Below are 27,357 nucleotides of genomic sequence, written 5' to 3'. Positions count from 1 at the left end.
TTGTTAATTTTAGAAATTTTAGAAAAAAAATAAACAAAAGTTGAATATTTGTTTATAACAAATTGGTAAGTTAATAAACAATAGAATTGTTGATTAAAAAAAAATTTTTTTCTGTTACTTTATAGAAGACTGTCAATTATGATTTTTAGGAAAAAAAAAATTTCTTAACTAATTATTTAAACAATAGAAAATTAAAAAAAACGATTATAAACAATTAAAAATTGTTATGAAGGAAATTTTTTTTTTTTTAAAATCATAAAATTTTTAATGTAATAAAGTTGTGTTAAATTTTTTAAAAAAAATATTGATTTAATCAATTTGTTTAAAAAAAAATTATCAACAAATGGCGGGAATTTTTTTTTTTGCAAATCAATAAATATCTTGTATTAATAAAAAAACGATTATATGATGATTGAGAAAAAAAATTTTTTTTTTAACATCATTACATGGATTTTTAAGTTTTTGTTTAAGTAAAAAAATTGTTATAAACAAAGTATAAATATTTTTTTAACTTTTATGGCACGATCTTGTTAAGTATGTATGTAAGAAAGGCTCTACGAAGCGAAATATTTTTACGGCCATTATTTAAACATTTTTTTTCACTTACAATTAAGACGGTCGTTCGAGAAAATTTCGTTAGTTAACATTTATTTAACTTGTTGAAAAATTAACTTTAAGTAAAATTTTCAACGGGAATAAATTAATTATAGTGTTCAGAACACACCATAATTTTTTCAAATTTAAAAAAAAATATTCAATACCTTAAATAAATTAATTAATGTGCCGTAGTCGCTTTTGACGCCACGCGCGAATCCTAAAAATGTCACCCGCAGACCTATTTTCAGCGTTAAATTAACATTATAAATAATGGAGATAGAGTTCTGGGAGTCAGGAGTTTTTTATTAGAAATTTCCTCTTCTTTCAGAATCTTTGTTTGAAATTTCTTAAATATTAATAGTTTATTAAATATTGGCAAAAAACTAAATGCCATTATTTTTTCATCTTTAATGGTCTATAACTTTTGCAATTTTTTATGTGCTAATACACGCTTTTAGCACATTTTTCTAGACGTCATTCCGGATCCAATGAGCTATCGCACATAATTTTAGGAGTAGTATCTCTATTTTGTTCCATTTTCAACTTGTCGACTAGACTACATGTTCTGTAGTTTGCGGCATACAAAGAATATTATATATTGCGTTTTAGATGAAGTAAAATTTTATCTTATTTTTTCTTGTACACTGTTTATTATATACCCTATATACTTTTTATTACTTAACTTATTAAAAACATGCTGGTTTTTAGTATTGTACACACTGAATTTTGTCTATAAATTCTCTGAATTAAATGTAGCCTTAAAGAAAACTATCATAACTAAAGCACCGTGCTTGCTCGATGCATTTTGGAGTTAATTAATTTCCGATAACGATGTCAGTTTGGTGTTGGAGCACGTGACGAAATTAATTAACTTCCCATAGGACGGGCGAGTTTTGATTTTATTTCTATATTGGTATTATTTTGCGTTTAATATAATGTGTTTGGGACATTTTCTTCGAAAGTTTTCAATTTAATTGTCTTGATTGATAAAAAGTATAGAATTTTAAATTTGCCTGTGTAGGACATATTCAAAATGAAATTCTACAAAGTTCGATTTAACTTTAACTTGTGTAAAGTCAACTTAAATTGATTTTCTCACATCGGAGTAAAAATATTAATTAGCCTAAATATTAAAACGCAATTAATATATTTTTTTAATTACTGTAATGAGATGAGTTCGCAACTTTTTTGATTTAATGTTTCGTTGGAAATTTGTGAATAATTTATTCGTTTAATTCTTTAGACAGAGTGTCGGAATGCATTTGATCGTAAATTGTTCAATTAACTGAACTGGCCAGAAACGTTTTGAAAATCATTTTGTAAATCTAAAACATTGGATCGCTAATTTGTTGAATACTAGGTCAATTTACTCCACAAATTCAGGCCATAATGTCAAGAGATTTACTAAGTTCCTGCACATTTTGTAGGATATTAATGGAGAAATTTCCAGCAACTTGTAATTAAATTTTGAGGTTGAGGGTCCAACCCGGAGCATAAACGGTTGTGGTTGAAAATTATGTCAAGTTAACGTCTAGGAATAAGCGGTGTAGGAGTTAGTAATGATATGGCACGATCTCTAGAGAACAGATGGATAAGTCAAGACAATAGAAGGGATCACCTGGGAATAGAAGAGTGGGCTGGATAAAAAGAAGGTGGGATGATGAGCGGGAAAATACTGGCAGACTATTGGCAAAGCTATAATACTAGCAACATTTGAAATGGATCTTAAGGATAATACGGAAATAATAAAGGCTTTATTATTATTAATGATAAGTCTGTTATCGAGTATCGATAGATGGATGAGTGATAGTTTGAGATCGTGGCTCAAACACTTGCTCGTGAAGGAAAAAATCATGAGGAAACTGACAAATATTTATATGTGGTCATTTATTATCAGGGGTTATTTCTGTAAATAAATATTAATAAAACGGACGTCACAACATTTCGTTGTTCCATAAGCGGCTGGGCTGGTTACACATTCTGCCTGTACGTTCTCCATATCTTATCTTCATCCTGTTCAATCCTAAAAGTCATTCCTAGCTCAAAAATGAGATCAATTTTTTGGGAGCCCATAGCCTCTATGTATGTATATATAGCTCTTCCGAAAACTTCTTAAAAACCCAGCTCGTAACTTTTTTGGCGAATCCTATATCCCACTGAGGCTATGGAATTCACTTCCCGTCCCTATCAGCTTAGCTCTTTCTCTTATCTTAATTTAAATCTCTTCTACATTACCTGTCCATATCGTATCCCTAACTTTCGTACAAACTGATCTGAAATTATCGTGATTAATATGCAATTTTTCTTTTTAATTTGTCCTTTTTTTCATTATTCTCTCTTTCACTGTTTACAGATGCTTTGCTTTGTTTCATTAGATTTGTCCAAGTAACTATGTCTTATGTAGTTTAACACATTTTGCGCTCACCTGATCTAATTTTTTTTCTCTCTAAGTGGTTGCCAGGAAGAGATCGCTCGAAAGCGATAAGGCCGCCGGTTGACTGACTTTTTTAAATTATTTAAATTGTACTGTATACTTAAATAGAAGTGTTAATAAATAAATAAACATTGGATATAAAAACCAAAATATTACTAGTCAGATGGCCTTATGGGCTATTTTAATCTTATAATAATAAAATTATATAGATATTGGTTAATTTTATGCGGGACAGCTGACTCGTGGCCAGCTGGAAAAATCTGTGATTAATGATTATTCGTTGTTTAGTCTCAAGCTGCGTTATCACCTGCTCTAGACTATTAATGAAATGTGAATTCATTAAGACTTAACGTTTTTATAGGTAAATATTTGGATTTACTAAAAAAACCCAGCTGGCAGTTAGATAAATATATAACGTAAATATATACGGGTGTTTTTTAATTTTTTTTTTTAAATTACAACTGAGTTAAAATAAACCTATTAAGTTATTGTTACTCGTAACCCCGCCTTCGCACGGGAAACCGTGGAAAGTAGTGTACTTAAACCGCAATACATTCCGTTCAGTATTTGTGTGTGTGTTCTACTGTACGTGTGTATGTCACTGAACTCCTCTTAAACGGCTGGACCGATTGAATTAATTTTTTGTTTGCGTTTCGGTGGCGCCCTGGATGGTTTAGATTCACAAATCAGCCCGGTAGATGGCGCTGCAGTCGGTACTTTCATACTTTGTTTAATATCCTAATCGCTTGAAATATCATGGACCAACGTCTGTCGGGTCCGCTAGTATATTTAGACATACTGCCGTTGACTTTTTGTTTTTAAAGAGCTCAATTATCGATGATTGATTACCTAATTTAATGAACTCCTTACCGAAATCACTACATTAAAAACTGAATAACAAAAGTATCAAAATTATTCTCTTTTGTCTATTTGTTTTTTTTTCTCTTTTATTTTACCCACAACAAATATAAATTCGACTTTAAAGACAACCTGTACCCTCCACACTTGGCATGGGCCTCGTAACAGGTTTCTACTGACGCACTTTGTACCTTTATTGTAAACCAATTATTATAATATGATTGTAATGAATGCCGACGCTTCGGTGGAGGGAAAAATTGGGGAAAATTTACGTCACATAAACTTTTGGATATTTTTTAAAAATAAATAAATATTCTCCTCCAAATCCTAATACCTAGTTAATATATCGAAATTGGTTGATTAGATCCAGAGAATTCCCATCTATTTACAAACCTTACCTAATTATAATATTAGATAGTATAGATATATCTAGTATATTATTGGTTCATTTACATTGTCAGACGTCACCCACGCCACGAAACTTCACAATAATGATACAGATTAAGGTAATTGTTGATAATAAATACGAATATCCGATTTCAATATTCTTCGCGTTATCGGTAGGTCAAAGGTATATTTTATTCAAATATAATTATTCACAACAACATACTTACTGACTTGGTACTTGATAATTGCAATATTTTGCTAGATTTTTCATTTTATTTTTTCTTTGTTGCTGTAATGATAGAAAAAGAATATATATAATATGATAATAAAATAAATAAAAAATACTGTATCCCTTGCTGTGGTTTTTACTAAAATATGGTAACTATATCATCTTTAGGGTCTGTTTCACAATGTCTGGATAAAGTACCAAATAGCTATGCGACACATAAATTATTTGGAAGATAAATTGTGCTATTTGACATTCATGGATGGACTTTATGTGACGAATAACGCTATATGACAGTCGTGAAACGCAACAATAGTGTTTATCCTACCAATAAGTAATAAATAGCTAATTTGGAACTTATGTAGAACTTATTAGAAACAGACACTAAGTCTGTGTAATGCTCTTGTAAAACGAAGACGATTTTAATTTATTGCTTGAACCACTTACGCGTTTCTTCTCTTAATATATTATTAAATATTTGATATTTTACAGTCGTTAACATAACCGTGTGTTACTGATATGTAGCAATTGATACAATACCAGCGTTGTTAGCATAAAGTAAAAAACATTTCTTTTTGTTCCAGGTATGATGTTGCAGAAACCTAAGCATTTACTTGGTTCTTAATACTCATTCAAAAGGCAGTACCCGAGAAGCTGGGCGTATTTAGCATTGTATTTGTGACCCAGATCTCGTGTACAATGTTGAATGTTTCAAATGCCCGTGCATGTGACGTTCTGCTCTCGTTTTCAATGTGTGCTATTTCGACGTTTCAGAAATTCGTTACGGTAAATTTGAAATTGTATTGGACTGCTCTGTTGTTTTTCGCTTCACGTGCACATACTACTAAGTACTAAGGTTAGTTCGTGAAAATGAAAAACAACTGCAAATATCATTGAAATTTAATGAGGTCCCGAAAATTCTGTTTAGTCATTCTTGTCTATTTTGAAAGAAAGATCTTACCTATCTACTATTGAAATAAGTATGTAGATGAAGTTAAGAGCCCAAATTATTGATGCGCCGAGAATCGAACCCAGTACTCATTTTTTGTTGGCTTTTTTAAAGACAGAAATTAAAAATTATTATTCTACCAATAATGTAAAATTGTTTGGTTAAAATTCATCTTTTTAATAGTATATTACAAAGTAGATCTTTGTTGCTTTAAACAATAAAGTATATAGAACGTTATGAAAAACCGTATTGTTCCATAAAGAAAAATATGATCAATGTCATTGTTTGAATATTTCATGTTATTCGGTTTTATATTCCACTAGCTGACCTGGCTAACTTCGTTCCGCCCTACAACCTTATAATATCGTTGTTACTTTAATTTAACTTATTTTAGGATTTCATTAATGTATTCATAAATGTATTACATTAATACAACTTTTTTGCAATACAGAAATGTTTTATTGCTTGCCATTGCGAAAGAAGAATGGCAGTTTTACACATTAGGCATCTTCTCTCTAGCGTCAATATGGCGATACTGCATGTTAAGCACTTTCTGATATCCAACATCTTTTGATCAGGATCAAAGCATGGTTATGCATCTCCTCATTCACCTCAAGATCGGAATTTCTTGAACTGACACGAATTCGACGTAAAATGATGCGTAGTTTTGTCAACAGATGGCACCATATGGTTTTTGCATTCGTAAAATTAATTAATTAATTTATTGTTATTCGATAACTTATGCGATATTTTATTGCTTATTCTGCTATTCGGGACGGAAACAAATCCAACAAATCAAAAACCATGGCAATCGGTCCAGCCGTTCTCGAGTTATAAGTGTTGTAACAAACACGACTTTCTTTTATATATATAAGATTATGAATATAAAATATTTGAATTATTCAATAAGAATGAGCGGTTTAAATTCACCGGTATAAAGTCTCGAAACACGTACGATTTTTGTATACAGTAGCATATTTTACAATTTGTATATGAAATAGAAATGAATACTGTACATTATAATTATATATATTAACTAACCGGTGAACGTCGTATCACCTACATATATTTGTGTCAAAACTTAATATATTTTTTTAAAACCTAATACTTCAGCTGTAAGTCAAAAATTTCTGAATACATACATAAATATACTAGCGGCCCCACAGACGTTGTCGGACATCTTACATACAAAAATTCAAACCTAAAAAAAAAAACAAACAAAAAACATCTAACTTTATAATGTGAGCTAATCTCGAATCCACTTAAACACTCATCAAAATCGGTCCACCCATTTATTGTATTGGGGCTTTGTCGAGAAAGATTCGGTCGTCTTGGTCGTGGCATTGTTAATGATAATATCGGCACGATAAGCTAATGGAAACTCGAAATAAACACAGCAACCGATCAACATCAAAATTTCTATTTGTCAGATTTTCAATCATACTTTAACTTTAATAACATTGTTTATCTGTCTGTTGCGTTTTGTTATACCATTTTTAACAAATGAACGGCTAGACTGATGTTTTGATTTGTTGAAAACAGGATAAAAATCCTATGTCCGTCTCCTGGTTCTAAGCAACATCCCCATCAATTTTCAGCCAAGTCGGTTTAGCCGTTTTTGGGTGATAGTGTAACTAACACGATTTACTTGTATATATATTATAGATGACAACCAAGTGACAATAAAATGAAATCAAACATTTCCCAGCTAAAAACAGTTTTTATTGGAAAATTTGTCGATTTTAGTATTTTTCTTTACTTAATATAAATATTTCAACACGTTTCAGCACGAACAGCAATTTATATCTTAATATATATATATTTCTTGTGTGCGTGTGTATGTGACTGAACTCCTCCTAAACGACTGGACCGATTTTGATGAAATTTTTTGTGTGTGTTCAAGGGGATCTGGGAATGGTTTAGATTCACAAATAAACCCGCCAGATGTTAAGGGTAGTCCACCCCTAATTTTTATTTTTTTATTTATAGATAAAATTTTATTTTTTATTTTTTTTATGTTACAGAATTAAAAAATACATACAACCCCTAATTTTCAACCCTCTACGATCAACCCCTATTTTTTTATTATAAATGATATACATGGCAAAACGACGTTTGCCGGATCGGCTAGTATATGTATAGATATTAAAGCTAAAGAGTTTGCTTACACGTGCCAACGTCAGGAACTAATGGTTGATTATATTTTTATTTTGAGGTAAGTTATCGATACATAACATACATACAACAACATAACATCATGCTACAAATTATTATTTAACACCTATAATCAATATTCTATTAATTATACAAAAAATATGTCTCATTTGGACTGTACATCCTCCTAAAATCAAATACGTGCCTTCGCTTAATGCAAGAATAACGAACTGAAATCCTGTCTATTGTATAGCTATTGGAAATCTAACGAGCACTAGAACCAACGACTAGAACTATTGAAACTTGCAACTTATCACGTACAATGGAAAGCTCTACATTTAACACGACGTTTGAATCGAATGCAGACGGTAGAACATATGAATTTATTTATGGACTTTGCCCTATATTTGCAATTGTTTGATAAATTTCAAAGATTTATTTTTTCTTATATACTTGTTTTAAACAAAAAGTTCTACGCTTGAAGTTTTATAGCAATATCACCAGAGTTTGCTATTAAACACTATAAAGAGATAACCATTTCCTCTCTCTTCATACTTTTGGTCCAATCTAAAAACAGGCGTAATTGTTGACAATATGTAGTCGATTGCAAAAGGAAGTCACAATCTCATATTTTTCAATAGAACTCATTTTGATCTTCACAAGTAACATCAGATTCACAATATTATATTGTCTGCTCTTTCAATACGCGTATATTTTCCCGAATATTACATTTCCAATAAAGTACTTCTAAGCTTTAGTCGTGCGTTTTTATTACAAATGGAACACATTTTTCGTATGGGAGTAATTGACATTCATTAAAAGCAAAGTTTAATTTTTTTATTAAATATACAATGTGTGTTAATGTCTGTACCAAGTTTGGCAGAGGCGCATGCGTTTGACTTTTTTTGCTAGTAACAACATGCCGTAAAGCAAAGCTTCTGCTGTCGGAGGACACCCAGGAACATATATGTCGACCTTAAATCAAACAAATACATATAATAACTAAACGTAAAGTTAATTTGGCTTATCAATTAAAATAATGAATAACAAGTTTATACAGGACAGAATTGATATGTAAAAGTTTTAATCATTATGGCGGGTAGTTCCAAAAACTTTAAATAATTCGAAGCCGATATGATAATTTAAATGCGGCGAGTAAGTAGAGGATTCTCGGAAGGAAAGAAAAATCCAATTAAGAGCCGAGTGAATTGTACTAGACCTTACTTGGAACAAATTGCAACAGTTGAGCGTCGCTCTTGTAATTAATTAAAAATCCTTGCCTACTTCCTATACTGCGATTTGTATCGTTCGTCGACAGTAACAGATCTTCTGGACGTACTTAGAGATATTTTCTAAATGGATTTAAATATCTCTTGCTTGAACGTAGACTTGTTAATATTTATGATATTCTGGTTTTCGGAAAATTTTATTTTCGACTCGTGCGGGTATAATCAAACTTTAAAATGTGAAGTGCTTCTTACTGGTATTATCCGATTACAACCGCGCACCGTAGAGTACGTATAGTGATAATATCCACCACCGATTGCACAGCTTCCCATGGATACGACAAAACGTGGCTCCGGCATCATGTCGTAGGTCTTTCGCAGGATAGGTGCCATTTTATTGGTAACAGTACCAGCTACGATAATGACGTCTGTCTGACGCGGTGTGCCGCGGAAAACCATGCCATAGCGATCCATGTCGTATCTGAAAACAAATAATTCGCTCAAAACGTAATAAGTTCGCTAGAGGTCAAAGGTAGTTTGGAGGTGTTTAAATTGTAAAAACACAAAAATCGTAAAATGTTATTGCTTCTTTAAATCATGTTTGTGTGAATTGTTAAACTTTACGGTAATAAATTATTCTACACTAGCGTTAAATATTTTAAAACAAGATAAGAAAATGTAAATAATGTGAGGATAAATATTCTTTTGTATGATTAATTACATAAAGTACGGTTGTTTTCATAACATGATACATTATTCGATATAGGAAGGAGGGTGCGTCGTCGCGTGACAGCAGGGATTTCGTTTCAATCGAATTGTCTCGTATCGATTGTGGGGCTGATTCTATAGGGGTGTCAGTTTTAAGTTCATATCTCTCGCCTGGAATATTAAAGTACGTTAATAAATCGTGTTAATTATAAGAACATTACCTAGGGCCCGCATAGTGCATCATTTCCAACGCGCAGCATGCTAAGCCAAATGTTAAAGGCCATAGTGAGCCTTTCCTGCCCCAGTTTAAAATGTCGTCCAAACGAGCCACCACCCATTCTACTTTTGACTGAAAGAAAAATAGCATTTGCATATATTTATACGTTAATAGGTAGAATTTAGAGCCTTGTATTTCATGCAGTTTATAGAACACATAAAAAATCATTCAAATTGTAAATGTATAATTAGGAAGTGTTCTGAATAAGTCTGTAGTTATAAATTTTCTAGCCTTGTAAATAAAATCTTTTTTTTTTTAAATAACTATGCTGTCATGAACCGCATAATGAAAGGTGAAGGCATCCACTAGAAGGCATTCTATCATCTCTGTTTTTTGGTCTTCAATCCAATTACCTCCTATTGTATTAATATCATTTTCCCATCTTCTCTAGGTACGATAAAACGTATACATTAGTTTTAATTGAATATTTCAGTAAAAGCATTTTCGTATAAAATTGCTATTGAAATATGATCGACGTCCGTTTAGGAAAGTTAAGCTAAACTAATTTGTGAAGCTTCACGAGAGCTATTTACATTTTTCATATAAAGTTTGAATATTTTTATGAAATGAAAACGCTGCGTGCATTATATTTTGGATATCAATTTTATTGGTGAATGTGATTGCCTGGTTAATTAATCTTCTAATACAATAAGGTTTTATTAATAAATTAATTAAAAATGAAATTATAACTAATTAATTCTAAATAGTTTTAAGTATTAAGTCGGATTGTCATAAAATAATTAACTTTGAATAAAATTTATGAAATGAAAAATTACAATTGAGTATATGTTTATACGAAATTTGTTTTCATGTATGAATATAACTCCAGTTCATTAGCTTTCTAATTTCGCAGCGTAATCGAGAATATATTAAGAAACACACAGCTGTTCTAAACTGTAATCCTAAGTGGACAAAACCGCACGTTCATTAAGTCTCTAGAATCCGTCAGACCTAATTATAATTAAATCTCTCGGACCTCCCATCCAGTACCAAGCCCAATACTCTTTAGTAATGAGATTACATCTAAGTCTGAAACTGCGAAATAATATGTAGAGCCAAATTACATCGGGAAGATAAAGGTAAATGTATAGCCAGGGATAATAGGTATTTTTTTTTGCACTTCTCTGTGTCTGGGCTCTTTTTGGCATTCCTTAGAGATCGCTTATAAGCGATGAAGTGGCCCGTTTACCCAGCCAATAGATTTATTTCCGAGTTTTCTGTTAATGTTTTCTTGTGTGCAACGAAGTGTTAATTAATATTACGTTGCTCTGAACGCAATAGGGTTGAACAATAAACCTGTTTACTTAGTGATATTGAAAGATTGGACTCTTAAAAATAAATTAAAATAACTAATGCACCTTGTGTCAGATAAATTAATTAATACTAAAGCTTCTTTGGGTAATGTTGTCGTCGGAGGTATTGTGTAACCTTATCATTAACGCATAAAGATAGTATTTGTAATAAATAGAGTTACTATTAAGAAATATTTTAATTCTATTGACGGCAAATGTTAGGAAGGCCTCCCTTAACTTTTTGTTTACCATTATTTCTCTGTTGTCTATTGTTGCAATTACTAAGTGTTCTTTCTTAATAGTAATTTTCACACAACACCTATCTAGCCTAGTTCTAATTACCTGTTCGGGATAATGAAACGGCGAGTAACGTCTCACTTCTCCAACTTTATACGATCGGTCCACGTGTGGATTTACGTAAACTTTTTTTTTCTTTGGAGTAGCGACAGGCTTTTTGGGCTTGCCACATTTATCACTATACCATCTAAACCCTGTTTGTACGAGAGACACCTGATTCCTGAAATTATAAATTGTCTGACCAAATTAACACAATTATAGGTCTCATTATCTCTTATGACCTGAGACAAGGTTAGGGCTTTTCAAGACTGACACGACCTCCACAGAAGACTACGAAGAATAAGGAAGAAGAAGAATGAATGAAATGAAATTATTCCTTTATTTTAGTAGGCTGTTTAGAATTTTCCAGTCGCATTGAGTAGATATTTGTACTATAATGGTTAAAAGACAGCTGAAATTTCCATGATTTGTGTTAAATCTTTACCTTAAATAAACCCTCCAGGAGTGTGAAGCTAAAATCATTTTTATTACAAAGTATTTTCAATGCCGAAATCCGTGTTTTTGACAGCCTGCGGGGGCGTTAACGTATGACAATAGGCTTAGTGACAGGCAATATTTTCAGAAAGTTTTACTTTAAAACGGTTTTATATATCATGAGATTTTGATTGGATTTCGTGATGAGATTTATAGATCATACCAATTTCGTGTCAACTTTTATATTAATACTAGCTGACCTGGCTAACTTCGTTCCGCCCTACAACCTTATAATATCGTTGTTACTTTAATTTAACTTATTTTAGGATTTCATTAATGTTAAGTATTACATTAATAAAAATTTTTGGAAATACAGAAATGTTTTATTGCTTGCCATTGCGAAAGAAGAATGGCAGTTTTACACATTAGGCATCTTCTCTCTAGCGTCAATATGGCGATACTGCATGTTAAGCACTTTCTGATATCCAACATCTTTTGGTCAGGATCAAAGCATGGTTATGCATCTCCTCATTCACCTCAAGATCGGAATTTCTTGAACTGACACGAATTCGACGTAAAATGATGCGTAGTTTTGTCAACAGATGGCACCATATGGTTTTTGCATTCATAAAATTAATTAATTTATTTATTGTTATTCGATAACTTATCCGATATATTTATTTTATCTTATTCTGCTATTCGGGACGGAAACAAATCCAACAAATCAAAAACCATGGCAATCGGTCCAGCCGTTCTCGAGTTATAAGTGTTGTAACAAACACGACTTTCTTTTATTTATATAGATGTACAATATTCTGTGACTCCAAAACCACAAGCCGTTTAAATTAATATTTGATAAAAAAATCTAGGTTAACATGATATGTAAAATAATATAAACGAATAAATACTTAAAAAGGGTCAACAACCCCATACTGACAAACCCGTATTACAACTACTGGAGGGACGAATGTATAGAAACGTTTATGAAGGGTCGTAGTTGCGTAAGCGTATGAAAATACGTGTGCTACGCCGTAGCACTGTAGCAACTGGGTTTTTTCGATGACGTAGCGCTTGTTTGTTAGCCTGATTACTTGCCGAGAGATTTACTCAAAAAAGCTGTTATTTGCCGTTACAAACTTTTCACCATTCCCATTTCCGCGTTGCTGTTACCTTTTTACTTATATTCGTAAGCAACATTTTTATTGTTGAATCAGACGTCTTTCACGTTGCTTAGAGATTATGTATCCGCTAGTTTGCCAAGAAATGCCTTACAATTATAATATCTGAGATATAAGGAGACTTTATTAAAAAAACAGTTTGGTTGAGACTGACCCTATATTTTTACAGTAACCAAAACGAAATAAACGTTTTTGAAAGGTTCTATAAGATAATATTTTGCGTCTAAATTGATAACAGAATTAATGATTTTGAAGGAAGGATCTTCGTAGCATATTACACAGGAAAGCTGTATAAATACTATCTCATATAATAAGATTATTAATCTAACAACCCGATAGATTTATGTAGACACTAAGTTTTATTGAAGGATTTGGTTAAGGCGTATTTACCAAAAACAGAAGAATCGCTAAAAAGTTATATATATACATTTTATTATTAGGTATATATATTTATTGGGTCTACATAAATCAGCCCTCTAGGCTTCACTACAATCTGATAAATATTCCTAACAGAATCACTAAGTCGCAGTATGTCAAGCAATGTAATTAAGTCGTGCCTGAGCGCACAGCCTGCGGGATTGGCGACGATATTGGATTATCATACAACAGGATTAATTCTCTTTTATCCTCACACCGAGACAAAATTACATAACCAATGGTAGTTATGTCTATTATAAAGTGAATAAATACATTATTAAGTTTCATATGTATTGATTTATTAATAGTTCGTTGCAAGTATATAGTCCAATTAAAACAATAAAATAAAAAGCAGGGCAAGTGAAGCTATCTCTGCCAGGTAATCACTGTTTTATTTTTTTCAATTGTCAAAGATTACAATTGCTTATTCGTATTTGAGTTTTAATAGCTATACTAATATTTTTTCGTATTAGATTTGAAATGTTTGTGTCTAAACAACTTGAGTATTTATATAATAACTTTAATAATAACTTAAATTCATATTAGTCTGTTAGAGATTCGACGGATTCTTTTAAAATCGATAATGCGTAAGAGGGATTTTTAAACAAATTTTCTGTAGACGAGAGCACGATGTCGCATAATGATCAGTTCCACATCGCGACGAGAATAATAAATGTTTCCTTTGCTCGGGTTGGGGCTCGTGTGAGGTAAACGTTTTATTTTTAATTTAAATTTCACGGATACTATAAACTCAATTGTATTATTTTACATAACTCGTTGTTTCGAGTGCTTTATGGTAGTCGCTGACCATGACTGCTATAATCAATTACAGTAATAAATTTGAAAATTATTCACTATATGAAAAGATTTTATTATTTGCGCAATACTCGTCGAGCGAGTTTACTTATCTTGCCGAAGCCGCGTACAAATTATTTGAAGAAGTATGAGGGTGTGCAATTATTTTATCAATTACCGTCTAAAGTTCGTAATATTAGCGCGTTTAACCAATTCAAATTAGCATAGCATATTAGCATTACAGATACATATCAGAATGAGCTTAGTAGACAAAAATTAGGATATATTAAGTTTCTCGTGTAAATAAAAATATTTTTTTTTGTACTGAGAAATAGTTCTTTAAACATAAACCCAAAATATATTACTATATGCCTACATATCACATCTATTTTGTACTATACCCATCTGAGGTGATCAATTATTATAAATGTTTTAATTACAATTACTTAAATTATACGTATTAACGTGTAACGTTACGTCGTACGCTCACTACGACAAATTCCGCGCACTTAGTATACCCGCGTATTAAATATATATTGTTGGGAGAGCGACACCTGTGCTGGAATGCGATGTGATGCGGCATAACCCCCTCATTGTTTTAGGTAAATTTGTAAATTTTTTCACACATATCCGAAATTCTATGCACAACTGTGGTTACGTCAACGATTTTAAATTTTATAACTTAAGATAGAAATATCTCAATTAATTAAACCTTATTCAATTGTTACATTATTCTGTAAATTCTGGTCCCCCACTAGATGTTTCTGTGTAGTGGGTGACCGTGTGGTGATTAAAATTTTGATAAATTTGAGAGTGCGTATAATGAAAATGGACTTATTTCCGTAGACTGTCTCACAAACACAAGTAGGAATTTTTCTATAGCTCCGTTATCGACTTCTGATTGCAAATCAACAAAGGAATCCTTTTAATCTAAGAAACCAGGGCAACGAGAATCTTAAATGAAAAAATCAACCTGCGTTGATTCTAATTATCAAGCGGACAGTGTAGCGTATCTGCCATTGGATTAGAGCCGTTGACCAATCATAATCCAACGAAATGGGCAATCGTTTTGTCTTTGTTGTTTATTGTGTACCTCCTTAATATGATTGATTAACCTTGCTGTAGTTAAATCCGTATTGCGTAACAGTAAAGAAAAACGTTTTGATAAACTGCTGACGTAACTGCGAACTGAGCGCTAAACTTTCCAGAGCATGTTTAAATAAACGGATTCTTTTATTTGTCAGGCACTTGCGTAGTTGAATAACGACGCAATTCATGTGCTCAAAACAAAAATTCTTATTACTTTAGTATCACTATTTGGGTGAGAGAAAAAAAAAAGCTTTAATCGGCATCACATAGTGTGTCTGTGCCAGGTAAGTATAACAAATATACTTATAAAGGATTATTACTGGCTACAAGTGTACGTCGTCTAGGCTCTAAGCTAAGAAGTAAGACCTTACTCCACGAAAACATTTCCAAGGCGCAGCGCTCACCAGATCCATGCAACTTCAATTCATACAACTCACGAGGGGACTCTTTGTATTGAAGAAGTCGAATGGTTCATAAATACATAATTAATAGAAAATAATTATGTATTATTTAAACACAGCAAGGTTTCCAACGACTCGGCGAAAGTTCCCTATGGAATTGCTGAGAATGTACACCGAGTCAATAAATTAAAACACTTAGTAATTTTCAAACGTTTATCCACTTAAACGACTTTAGAAACTGTGGTCACCGATAGATATTGAAGTGGTCGTGTATGGCCAGATGTGAGAAAGTTCAAAGGGTTAAGTGCCCCTTGAGGCTTATGGACTTTAGCTGACATTTTCGGTTTTATTTTTGCCCTATATTAGTGCCCTACAAACTCCGACAATTAGTTTCACATTTATAAGTAATACAACAAATTGTTTGGCTGATTATGCAAACTTATAATTACGTGGTATAAAATCTCTATTGGAAGTTTGCTTGTGTGCCTTACAAACGTTGTGTAAAAAAAACCTGGCTATTAAAAAGAGTAGCGGAGAGTTTATTGCCAGTTCTTCTCTTCCGTTCTACGCCCTTGATTTGAGAACTGGCACTAAATGTAAAGTTAGGAGCATTTCTTTTTTTTGACGTTCATTAGTGTACATTGTGTTACCTATATGACTAAATGATTTTTGAGTTTTGTGATAGCCTTTAGGTATTGTAGGTGCCACGAAACGAGGCTGTTACGTGACTACACTTAATAGCGTGCGCCTTTTATTTAATACAAACTTTGAAAGTGAAAACGATAACTTATTTATTAAATTTAGTAAATAAAAAGAAGAGAAAAGAAGATATATAGAATAAAATGAAGATTTTCAATACTGGTAAGTGTACTTTCACGTAGAAAGTGTCTAGACCATTGCACTTTCTAACTTGTACTTAGTTGAAGCTTTTTGCTGCTTACTTTTCCATGTTATATTAACGATCATATTTTTACAGAAAGTAGTATTGTAGGAATCCGATAAAGTAACCCAAGAATTAAAAAAAAGAAAACAGATAAAATCCTTATATCGTACGCTGCGGAAACTATTGACAATAGAACAAAGTGATATACTAAAAAGATGTTCTACTACAAATTCCGCGATGCTGTATGTCACACTATTACATATTTAGAAAATTAAATATCCAGCCGTGAGTTATGTAACCTTATGTTAGTTAAGTTACATATACATACGAGTTTATATTTTTTGTTACTAATTAGAAGCGTAAACAAAATGTAAACAATCATCACACTTGAAGCCAATATAAGCCCTTTAGGTTTCCATTTATAAATTGTATTTAAACATTCTCGTGTCCGATAATGTCCAATAACATAAGTGTCATTTAGATTTATGAACCCTTAGATAAGCCAAGTTTGTTTTTGTTAGCGTCGCAACCCCTCTACCCGTAATTTTGTGTTAGTTATAAGCTCATATTTTAAACCATTAAAGTCAGATTCAGTGTTTTATTTGAACATCTCCATACAAAAACCGCCACCGAACTTAATTCGTGCGAACGTAGTTTTTGGCCCCGGCCCATAGCGTATAGCATTATTCATGAAATTAACTCAGCTAGAATGTATTAGGATTTTCATTAAGGATTAATTAAAAGTTAACATCATCCTAAAATGTTTGCTTAATTCTTACATGACCTTGGTTAAAGCAGCCTGTTATATACGTATAAGCTGTAAGTACAGAGTCTTTAACGTAATCAGAGGTCCCTTTGTAGCATGAATATCCGATAATTGCTCGGTCACCGCATTAATTATTAGCCTAGCGCGATATACTCTTGTATTTTGTAACTACATTTGCGGTAAGTGATTCATAAAGACTCTAGAGAAGTTTTGTTTAATGTTGTGTAGTTTCACCTGGAGTCTGTGCAGCACTCTTAGGCTCATAGTTTGAGGTTTGATGCTTAGTGAAATGAGATTCTAATATTTTAAAGAAAACACTTTTTTAACGCATTGATTATTTTATTAAACTTATAATTATAATATAATACATCATGTAATACATGATTTTAATCTTTCCCGACGTTTCGCGTGCTTTACAGCGTGAGTGGTCACGGTGACTGAAGACAAAAGGTGTTGAATGTCAAAAAGTATCACAGATGTAGAAAATGTTATATTATTTGTATTTATATCCCCGGACTTGATATCGACTAAAAGATGAAGCAGAAATGACTCACGATGTCCTCTATTCTAATATTTTGTATTACTTTAAGAAATTAAGAAAATATTACAAAAACTAAACGTTTAAAAGTATGCCTTACGTTGATTTTCACTTTTAGGCGATATAATTTATGTAATTACGGATAATTTCAGTATTACTTCAACAAAATTGAGTTTTATTACCCGCAGAATTACCACCACAAATTAAATAAAAGAGATTGTAGTGAATTTTTAAATTTTTGCATTCTCATCACCCCGGGGACATTTCGCTGAGAAATATTGCAAATGCAACGTTTTTATCTTTTATTCTGCATCTGACGGCAACGATTTCTATTTCAATCATTTTTATAATAAAAATGTTTTTGTTTTATATATTAAAAATTAAGTAGTCTATTAAAAATTCTACAAAAAACAGTGTAAATAAATGAAAATGTGTTTATTCATTTTAAGTACATTTGCATTACAATGTGTAAGATTAGGGAACCCTTTTAAGTAAAAAAATCCCTGTGTCAGGGTTTCTAGCCCTTCCATAACAAACTCCTTAAAATATATTTTTATAATTTTCTATTTTATTTACTTTTGTTTTTGCTTTTTCATCTGTTATCAACACGCCTGAGTGCATGAGTGAGTGTGTGGGTGCAAATGTGTGAGTGAGTGAGTCATTGAGTAAATTAATAATGGTAGGGGAGCCCAAGAGGGGATTTCGGGATTTACTAAAGCGCGGCAGATTAATATATAGGGGGATACCTTGTACCCGGTTAAGTACCTCCACAAAATATGAGGCCCATATATAAGGCCGCCCGTGAAGGAGACAGGATCAGATTAGTAAAAAAAAATTGACCTTCAGAAATTCCCGAGCGCGTCAGATTAAGGTAGGGTGAGTTAATTACATCCTAAAAAGTGTATATTCCACTAATCTGACAATTTGAGAGTGACGGAAAAAAAGGGGAGGGCAACAAAGTTGTAAAAAAAAACCGTCATCTCGACATTCTCGAGCGTAGCTAATATTTTTTTTATTTTGAAGGAAATAATTCAAGAATAATGAAAAATATATAATCTGACGATTACCGCAAGCCGAAATAACAAAAAATCGTCGATAAAGTTAAATGCGTGCAGCTGCGTGATGCCTACATTTCCTTTAACCGATCGGAATCTACTAAACGGCGTTCTAAATATTTCCCTCAAAATTACATTTCCTGTGAATTTGAACCGATTCGGACCGATAGATTTTGAGAAATTTTGAAAAATCTTAAAAAAATAAGAATTTTTTTTTTTGAAAGTGTTTCTTTATTGATCAACTTCAAAAACTAATCCGCCTTTGAGCTTGAAAAACCACGTCGATCGCCACCAAGCTCGACAAAAGCGGTTGATTAGTTCGAGAGATATCGGGAACGAAAGAAACCCGAAAAAGTGTTTTTTCGGGATTACTCCGAAATTTGTGGTTCTATCAATTAAAATTGCAAAATTACTTATGATGATGATAAAACTGCGTCGAATGCCGCCAACCGCGTGAAAATTGCTTGATCCATTCAAAAGTTATTGCGGTTTGAAAATTCCAAAAATAGTGTTCTATGAAAATTCTATCACACTTTCGTGCTGGGAGAGCTCAAATGCATAGACATGTTATTTCTTTGAACTCAGCGAGCTCAAAATATCAATTTTAAGCATCCAGGAATGGAAGTAGCGGGAAGTTGCAGGAATGGCCCTTTCGGTGAATCGTTTTTCTAAATTTTTTTGTCAGATCAGGCGAATCCCTCTAGATAATCGTCAGATTATGAGACAGTACGTTTAGAACATAAAGATGAACCACATATATCTTAATCTGACGCTCTTGAGTATTTCAAAATTGCGATTTTTTTTTGCATATTATGAAAATGGCCGTGGGTTTGCGTCCCATCGAAATCGTCAGATTAGTGAATGAGAGCTTTTTTTTTGGTGCACTTAACACTCCCTTAGAAAATCTGACGCGCTCGATAAATTTTTTTTTTTTTCATTTTCAACCCTTAAATACAACCACCCGCATCATGCAAACGATCAGATTAACATACGTACATTATTAAAAATACGTAGGGCATTGATGCTATCAATATCTGACGCGCTCGAGGATGTCCATGCAACAGTTTTTTTTTTACATATTTAACTATCTATAGCCGCTTCCCCCATCGATGAAAAGGAATTTATCATATAACATTTTTTTCTTCTTTTTATCTAAGCTTTGCATCCCAATAGGTCTCTACGACGCTCGAGTAAATCCCCATTTAGCATCGTGGGCTCCCCTACCATAAAGTGTGTATTGAATATTTTTACAAATGCATTACTGACTATATTTTATTAGTTGAGTTTTGATGCAATAAATAATTAGGCAACAACGTTGATATATCACACCCCTCAACATTGATATGTTGACAATTTTCCGGTGCAGCGAACTGATATTATTTTCGTGAGACTGCACTCGTTCTTCGTACTCTACGACAGTTTGTTCTTTTGCCGTTAGTTACTATTCAACGAACTTCTCAGAATTTAGATATAGTATGTAATAAGACAAATTTAAATTTTTTGGGTAAACTAAAACGTTTACCATACCGGAAATTGCATATGTACTGGACAGAATCGTTATTGGATTCGGCTCAGCGATGTTCGTACATGCGAGCCATTGCTTACTTCACAAACAGACTGTTTGATTAGTCGCAGACCGTGTTAGCGTGCCTCGATATTTTTGACTTTTTTGTTTACAATTTCAATTATAGTATTACTCTATCCGTAGACAAAACATGTTTATGAAAGATGTTGTTGTCTTTGGAAAGAGGTTCTCTATATTTAAACGTTATAATATGACCATAAGGGCAAGATCTGGGTCGAGACTTAGCTTTAAGTATGTCAAAAACTTGGACTTAACATAACATTTATTACTAACAGAATACACACACAGAAACACAAAATAACAATGATAAAAAAAATAAAAAAGAATGAGAGATAAAAAAAAATTTCTTTTAAAGAATAAGGTACGTTTTAAGTGTGTAATGCGTGTGTGCTGTGGTTTTAATTGGCCATGGCTCAGCATTATGCTGAGGAGCAGACTGTTCCACAGCGCTGAACATTCTGCCAGAGACCACAGCAGCTAGTTTTTATTAAAATTGCTCACCTATTCTAACAGGAGTGTCATCTAATTAACAAAATAACATTATTTACTAAAGGTATATGTCAGTGTTGGCCTAGTGGCTTCAGCGTGCGACTCTCATCCCTGAGGTCGTAGGTTCGATCCCCGGCTGTGTGTGGACTTTCTCTCTATGTGCGCATTTAACATTCGCTCGAACAGTGAAGGAAAACATCGTGAGGAAACCGAGATGTCTTAGACCCAAAAAATCGATGGTGTGTGTCAGGCACTGTATGCTGATATATACTTGCGTATTAGATTGAAAAATTATCATGAAACAGATTCAGAAATCTGAGGCCAAGACCTAAAGAGGTTGTAGCGCCACTGATTATATATGTCTACCTAAGCTGACAGATAAATTTTAATTTCAGACTGTGCACACTACGCGTAACTCGCCTTAGAGTATGCGGCGCACTAGGCGAAGCTGGCGGCGGGGCTGCGGCTGGCGGCGCGGGTGCAGTAACGCTGGCGGCTCGAATGCACAGCAGCAAGCGCACACTTCGCTCTAACGATATCATCGTACCCCCAATGGATGTGGAGCTGGATCTTTGCTTCTCCCTGCAGTACCCGCACTTTGTGAAACGTGATGGCAACAGGTTTGTACTCGCGAAAATGTAGATTTGAATCTAAATTTTTCTAGTGCTTAATAATATAGACCAGTGCAGATAGCCTTTAAAATAAATAAAAAGGGAAAAAAATCACAGTAGGATGAAACCCATTAGAAAAGGAGGGGAATATGATCAAAATGAAAGGAAAAATAAATTACGGTCGATCTGAGGTCGGGAAGGGGTGGGGGGGGAGTTTTAAGGGTAAAAAACGGTTTATCTCGATTTCCGGCAAAACTAAAAGTCCTATCGAAGAAAGTTAAATGGCAAAGTTTGAGGTAATAAAAAGATCTAGAACTTTTATATTCACACATTTTTCACATAACCTCAAAATTTATGTGAAAATTTCAAAAAACCAAGTTTTTGGTTTTTTATTTTTATCTTTAACAAAAATATTTTTTTTTTAACAAAATTTGGTGAAAACTTACCTTTCTATCTCCCAAATACACTGTAATTTATTTGATTAAAAATATTTATTTGTTCACCTTATTTTGAATTAATATCGAAAAAACATCCTAATTTTCAATCGAAAATTCTGACGTCAAAATTTCAGCTTTTTTCAAAAAGTTGGTGTGCTTTCAGTTCGTTGAAATCTCTACTTTCCTATGGTAAAAAAATATATATATATTACCATAGTAAATCTTCTCATAAAACGCAAAAAATCGTATGCAGTAACGCCCAGACCCGTCATCCCCTTCCCTACTTCTCTATGAATCTTCTTTAAATTATAATCAGATGCCTATTTATTACTATTTTAAGATAACTTATATATACCTGAGTGACCTAAAAAAAAAATTTAACCTTTAGATGGGCTAAAATTTTCGTATTTCATAGAGAAGTAAGGAAGGGGATGACAGGTCTGGGCGTTACTGCATACGATTTTTTGCGTTTTCTGAGAAGATTTACTATGGCAATATATATATATATTTGTACCATAGGAAAGTAGAGATTTCAACGAACTGAAAGCACACCAACTTTTTGAAAAAAGCTGAAATTTTGACGTCAGAATTTTCGATTGAAAATTAGGGTGTTTTTTCGATATTAATTCAAAATAAGGTGAACAAATAAATATTTTTAATCAAATAAATTACAGTGTATTTGGGGCATGGAAAGGTAAGTTTTCACCAAATTTCGTCAAAAAAAATATATTTTTGTTAAAGATAAAAATAAAAAACCAAAAACTTGGTTTTTTGAATTTTTCACATAAATTTTGAGGTTATGTGAAAAATGTGTGAATACAAAAGTTCTAGATCTTTTTATTACCTCAAACTTTGCCATTTAACTTTCTTCGATAGGACTTTTAGTTTTGCCGGAAATCGAGATAAACCGTTTTTTACCCTTAAAACTCCCCCCCCACCCCTTCCCGACCTCAGATCGACCGTAATTTATTTTTCCTTTCATTTTGATCATATTCCCCTCCTTTTCTAATGGGTTTCATCCTACTGTAATTTTATTTGGTTTCAAAAATTATCGGCACTGGTCTAATATGGTGTCAGAATTTTTCAAATACTTTGAGAAAGGAATTAGTTATGATGTTTATTATTCACGGTTTTATTGTAGTGTCATTTCTACAAGTCTGTTATTTATGTACGCATGAAAGTAAAATATATTTAAACTAAATTTATAATCGTGGGATATAAATTCACTGAGTCATCGTGTCAGATGTAGAATTCCGTTGAAAAGGTTAATGGACCAAATAAATTATTAAGGAAGTTATCTATTGAGAGTTTTGTATGGTTTCTGGAAATAAATTTACTAGATCTTTCTAATACCACTATTACAAAATTATTTGAGTATCGGAATTATGAAAAACTTACCAAAGAGGTATATAACTTACCATAGAGCCAAAATGCAATACTAACTACGTACTTGCCTATTAGAAGAAACAAATGATCACGAAATAGATACAGACATCAGAAACCTACAAGGTTGTAGCGCCACTGTTTTTTTTTAAACTACATAGTTGCGAAATCCAGTACAAACCAATGTAAACATTCCTATGTTATTTAATATCAGTTATATCGGCGCTTTTATTAACTAATAGTGAGTTTACAAAATGGTCTATGTAAACAGGATATTCAGTTCCTTTTATATCTTTCTTCACAGCGTTTTAGTGACTTGTTTAACCGTGAAATTGGCCTTCAAACGTGACCCCTTTTAGTTTGAACTTGGCTTTATAGCCGCTCTGCTCTTTTATGTTTATTGATATTACCTTTAAATAGTTTTGGTTTATATTTGTATGCCTCATATATCTTCGCAACTGCTGCGTCAATGCCTCGTCTCTTTGAAAATATTTCGTAATAATGGGTTCCGTGATTTACGAGTGAAAGATTTTAATTGAGCTGGCCCGCAGTTTTTAACGGTAAGGAAAATATTGTTACAATGAAATATATTAAAAGAACAACAATTGAAGATTGAGTAAATCTATTTTTTTTGTGCGATATAATATAGCTTCCACCCGGTAGAATATTGTCAGACATACAATAATTTGGGTTAGATATATTATTGAAATATCCCTTGAAAGATTCTAGTACATTATATAGTGGTTATTTTTAAACTGCTGTCAATACATATACAAGATTAGATTTCAAGTTAGTGTTTTTCCTCTATTTGTTCGAATAATAAACATAGTTAACCAATCAGGTTTGTGGTTTAAACTGTTCAGGATATTAGGCTCTGTTCCAAGTTTCCGTGCAGAAATGAGCGTTATCAGGCGTGGAAATCCAATAATTGCGGATCTCCTATTCCCGATACTGATCTAGCCGAATGTAAGCTGCTTCTGTAATATGATCAAAATCAAATTGTAGAATGAGGTATTACAATTTCTCAAACCATCAAAAAATTAATAGTTCTACGAAAAATAAGAAATAATAAAACGAAAAAGGGAGTTTCTGTTATCATAATTCATATCAGGTAAACGTATATAATATTTTTAGAAACATGTTTATCGACTAAGCTGTCAGGTTCGTACTTAGAAGAGGCATTAAATTTGAGTAATATTTTCCATCTGCAGTAAGCGAGCCTAGTAATGAGCGTCCTGTCGTTCCCGACTTCCATTTTATATTATGTTTTATTGCCGTTGGGCGCGTCGTAAAATTTAAAGTAATACAGCCCGAGTCGAATATCTACCTTAAGCCTATGTATCTGAAATATACACCGTATATAGCTATTTTTAGGGATTCTTATTAACTGAACGTGGGTGACAAATACACTATTGTATACAATTTGAATACAAAATTACCTTTCAGCGGGTTATAATAAAAGATAGATATGTCGTCGCGTGTCTGTGATTAGACTCAAGATGCTTTTGCGGGATCGCTAATTGCTTATCTCAACTAATCGAAACGCGCCATCATGTTATATTTAGTATTACATACATTCTTACCGCCTATACTTATATATATGTGTAGTTTCATCGCGAAGACTGCTGATTTTAACAGTGTGGAAAATGTTACTATAGTTCGACTTTGTGAAACTAAAAATGTATTATTTCGTTCCAGGTTGCAAATTATGTTACAGCGTCGCAAGAAGTACAAAAACCGCACGATACTGGGCTACAAAACACTCGCCGAAGGTGTTATTAGGATGGATCAGGTACTCAATTATGATTCACTGCTTCGATGTCATGAGGAGCATGGTGGAGCAGCTCCTCACAAGCATCTTGTAAAACAAAAAAAAACTTGGCGATTAAAAATAATGGCGGATATTTTCTTGCCAGTTCTACCCATACGTTCTCGCCGTTGAGAATTGATTGTAAATGTAAATTTTGAATATATTTTTTATTGACGTTTTGAAGTGTTAATCCTGTCGTATCATAACGTATGTATATGAATACATTATATTTTATAATTATTATAACATCATTTTGAAGAGTTTCGAGAGCACTTTTTGGCTTAGTAAACAGAAAATTCTCTATATAAAAATAGGGTCCAAACCAGATGTAAGTATATAAGATTATATATAGACTCAATATGCCTATATTAGATCGCTCATAACATGTTTTTAAACTATGGTGTACGTCAGAGCAAGGAATTCCGCTTAATAAATCCAACCTCGTAACCAAGATAGTTTGGGCGATTAGTGAATCATCCAATTGAAAGTTGTTAGAACTAAAAATATATTACATTCTTCCTCGTAAATTATTCTCGATTACTCCTAACAAGTTGTGTAATATATTCAGAATGATATTTCAAAATTATTATAGACTTTTGTTATAAGACATTTACGTTAACAGGTGCTTCAACGTTCTATGGACATGGAGCTGGAATTAACCAGTGTGGGAGGTAAAGTGGGTGCGCCAGCTGGGCAGCCAGTGGCAAGACTGACCATCACTGGCTTGGCTTCTACGCCCGTCGATCATGACACTAAGAATAACAACACTTTACTTATTACCGGTAATTTAAACTGTCATCATTTCTTAATACCGTTCATTCCGTTGACCATAAGTTGGACGATGTATTATATAGGTAGACTTCTTCGTTCGATTAATGCGACTCTTTTTCTCTTTTTACCACGAAATTTGAAGTGAAGTGAATAATAATAATAATTTATTTATTGCAAGAATATGGTACAAAAATGTATAAGGTGGTACAATCGTAAGTTCGCATATTCTGTACACATTGGCGCGCAAATTTGTCTTTAAAGGAATTTTACATTATTAGTCATATGATTTGGTCAAGTCTTATATTATTTGTATCGTACATATCATATCATATTTTATGTAATTTAAATCAACTACAAGGTCGTTGTGCTGAACTTTTTAATAACTTAACACAACCAATGATAAAGGACATTAGTATTAGAAGGCAGCGAAAATTATTTTCTACCGAAATTGTAAAGCTAACTCCAATTTAGTTGGTTATTTGATAAGATTTTAAAATACATTTCAGATTATTAATAGTGACTATAGGACCTACAATATGATCCTTTTAATTTTGTTAAGTATTGGCAAAAAAATAAATTAAACACTCATAATTTCCCGCCCGCCACAACGCAAAACAAGATGGCGTAACAGTCCCTATGACATACCTGATGGCTAATGTATGTATCCTACGTGTAAACAAACGTCAAGATTTTTACGTGTTAATTATAATTCTTAAATTACACAAATACTTCAATAAAAAGGAGTCTCCGACAAATTTAAACTCAGCTGTATTAGGATTAGATAGACCAAGATAGAATATGATATAGAATATATATATATATATATATATAATTTACAGGCATGTCCATAGTCTCTGACCGTTTTGTGTATCATGACTAACGTATAATAATCGATATGTATAATTATGGATACCTACTAAAGGTAGTAAGTGGAGTTCTAGCAAAATTAGGATACAATAACCCCGATAAAACATTATCATCTGATTTCAGAAAGAGGATACTCTGATGAAGAGGAGGAAGGAGAGTTCAGTTCGGTGGAAGAGGCTGATGAGATGACATATGGTGCACCTGCCCGTAGACGACCGCACAGGCAGATCGAGTTCAACAAGGCCGACTTTAGTTACACCAAGGTAAAATTAACCAAAGGAAATATTTGTCGGTTTACATACTTTTAGCAAGCTATTACTTCATTATTTTCTAAACATAATGAAGGTGATATAAAAAATTTGTGATATATAGCGCTTTTAGGATTTATATAAACTAATATGAA

General features: G+C 32.7%; 2 protein-coding genes across 4 annotated transcripts in view; one reads left to right on the top strand and one right to left on the bottom strand.

The window, feature by feature from the left end:
- LOC125063296 (phosphofurin acidic cluster sorting protein 1) overlaps positions 1 to 27,357 on the top strand; it is a 69,767-nt gene that overhangs the window by 29,418 nt on the left and 12,992 nt on the right. For all 3 annotated transcript variants that reach the window (XM_047669699.1, XM_047669689.1, XM_047669708.1), the window contains exons 2-5: positions 21,471 to 21,695; positions 25,205 to 25,298; positions 25,939 to 26,098; positions 27,078 to 27,217. In XM_047669699.1, the coding sequence (XP_047525655.1) occupies positions 21,471 to 21,695; positions 25,205 to 25,298; positions 25,939 to 26,098; positions 27,078 to 27,217 (619 nt within the window). The remainder of the gene's footprint in view (positions 1 to 21,470; positions 21,696 to 25,204; positions 25,299 to 25,938; positions 26,099 to 27,077; positions 27,218 to 27,357) is intronic.
- On the bottom strand, positions 7,598 to 11,997 carry LOC125063313 (NADH-quinone oxidoreductase subunit B 2-like). The gene is made up of 5 exons (XM_047669720.1): positions 11,890 to 11,997; positions 11,451 to 11,625; positions 9,761 to 9,888; positions 9,087 to 9,312; positions 7,598 to 8,580 (listed from the first exon to the last, which is right to left on the bottom strand). The coding sequence occupies exons 1-5, from the start codon at positions 11,925 to 11,927 to the stop codon at positions 8,464 to 8,466; spliced, it is 684 nt and encodes a 227-aa protein (XP_047525676.1). The 5' UTR covers positions 11,928 to 11,997; the 3' UTR covers positions 7,598 to 8,463.

Source organism: Pieris napi, chromosome 1 (genome assembly GCF_905475465.1).
Source record: "Pieris napi chromosome 1, ilPieNapi1.2, whole genome shotgun sequence".
In the NCBI taxonomy this organism is placed as follows: domain Eukaryota; kingdom Metazoa; phylum Arthropoda; class Insecta; order Lepidoptera; family Pieridae; genus Pieris; species Pieris napi.
Note: the sequence above shows the minus strand (reverse complement) of the source record. Positions and strands in the feature narration are given on the sequence as shown.

Excerpts from the sequence above, each read along its gene's own strand:
- LOC125063313 (XM_047669720.1), bottom strand. The coding sequence starts at position 11,927 with ATGATTTTAGCTTCACACTCCTGGAGGGTTTATTTAAG. Across the intron at positions 11,626-11,889 it reads TCCTGGAGGGTTTATTTAAG|GAATCAGGTGTCTCTCGTAC; the intron begins GTAAAGATTTAA and ends TTATAATTTCAG. Across the intron at positions 8,581-9,086 it reads GTTGTAATCGGATAATACCA|GTCGACATATATGTTCCTGG; the intron begins GTAAGAAGCACT and ends GTTTGATTTAAG.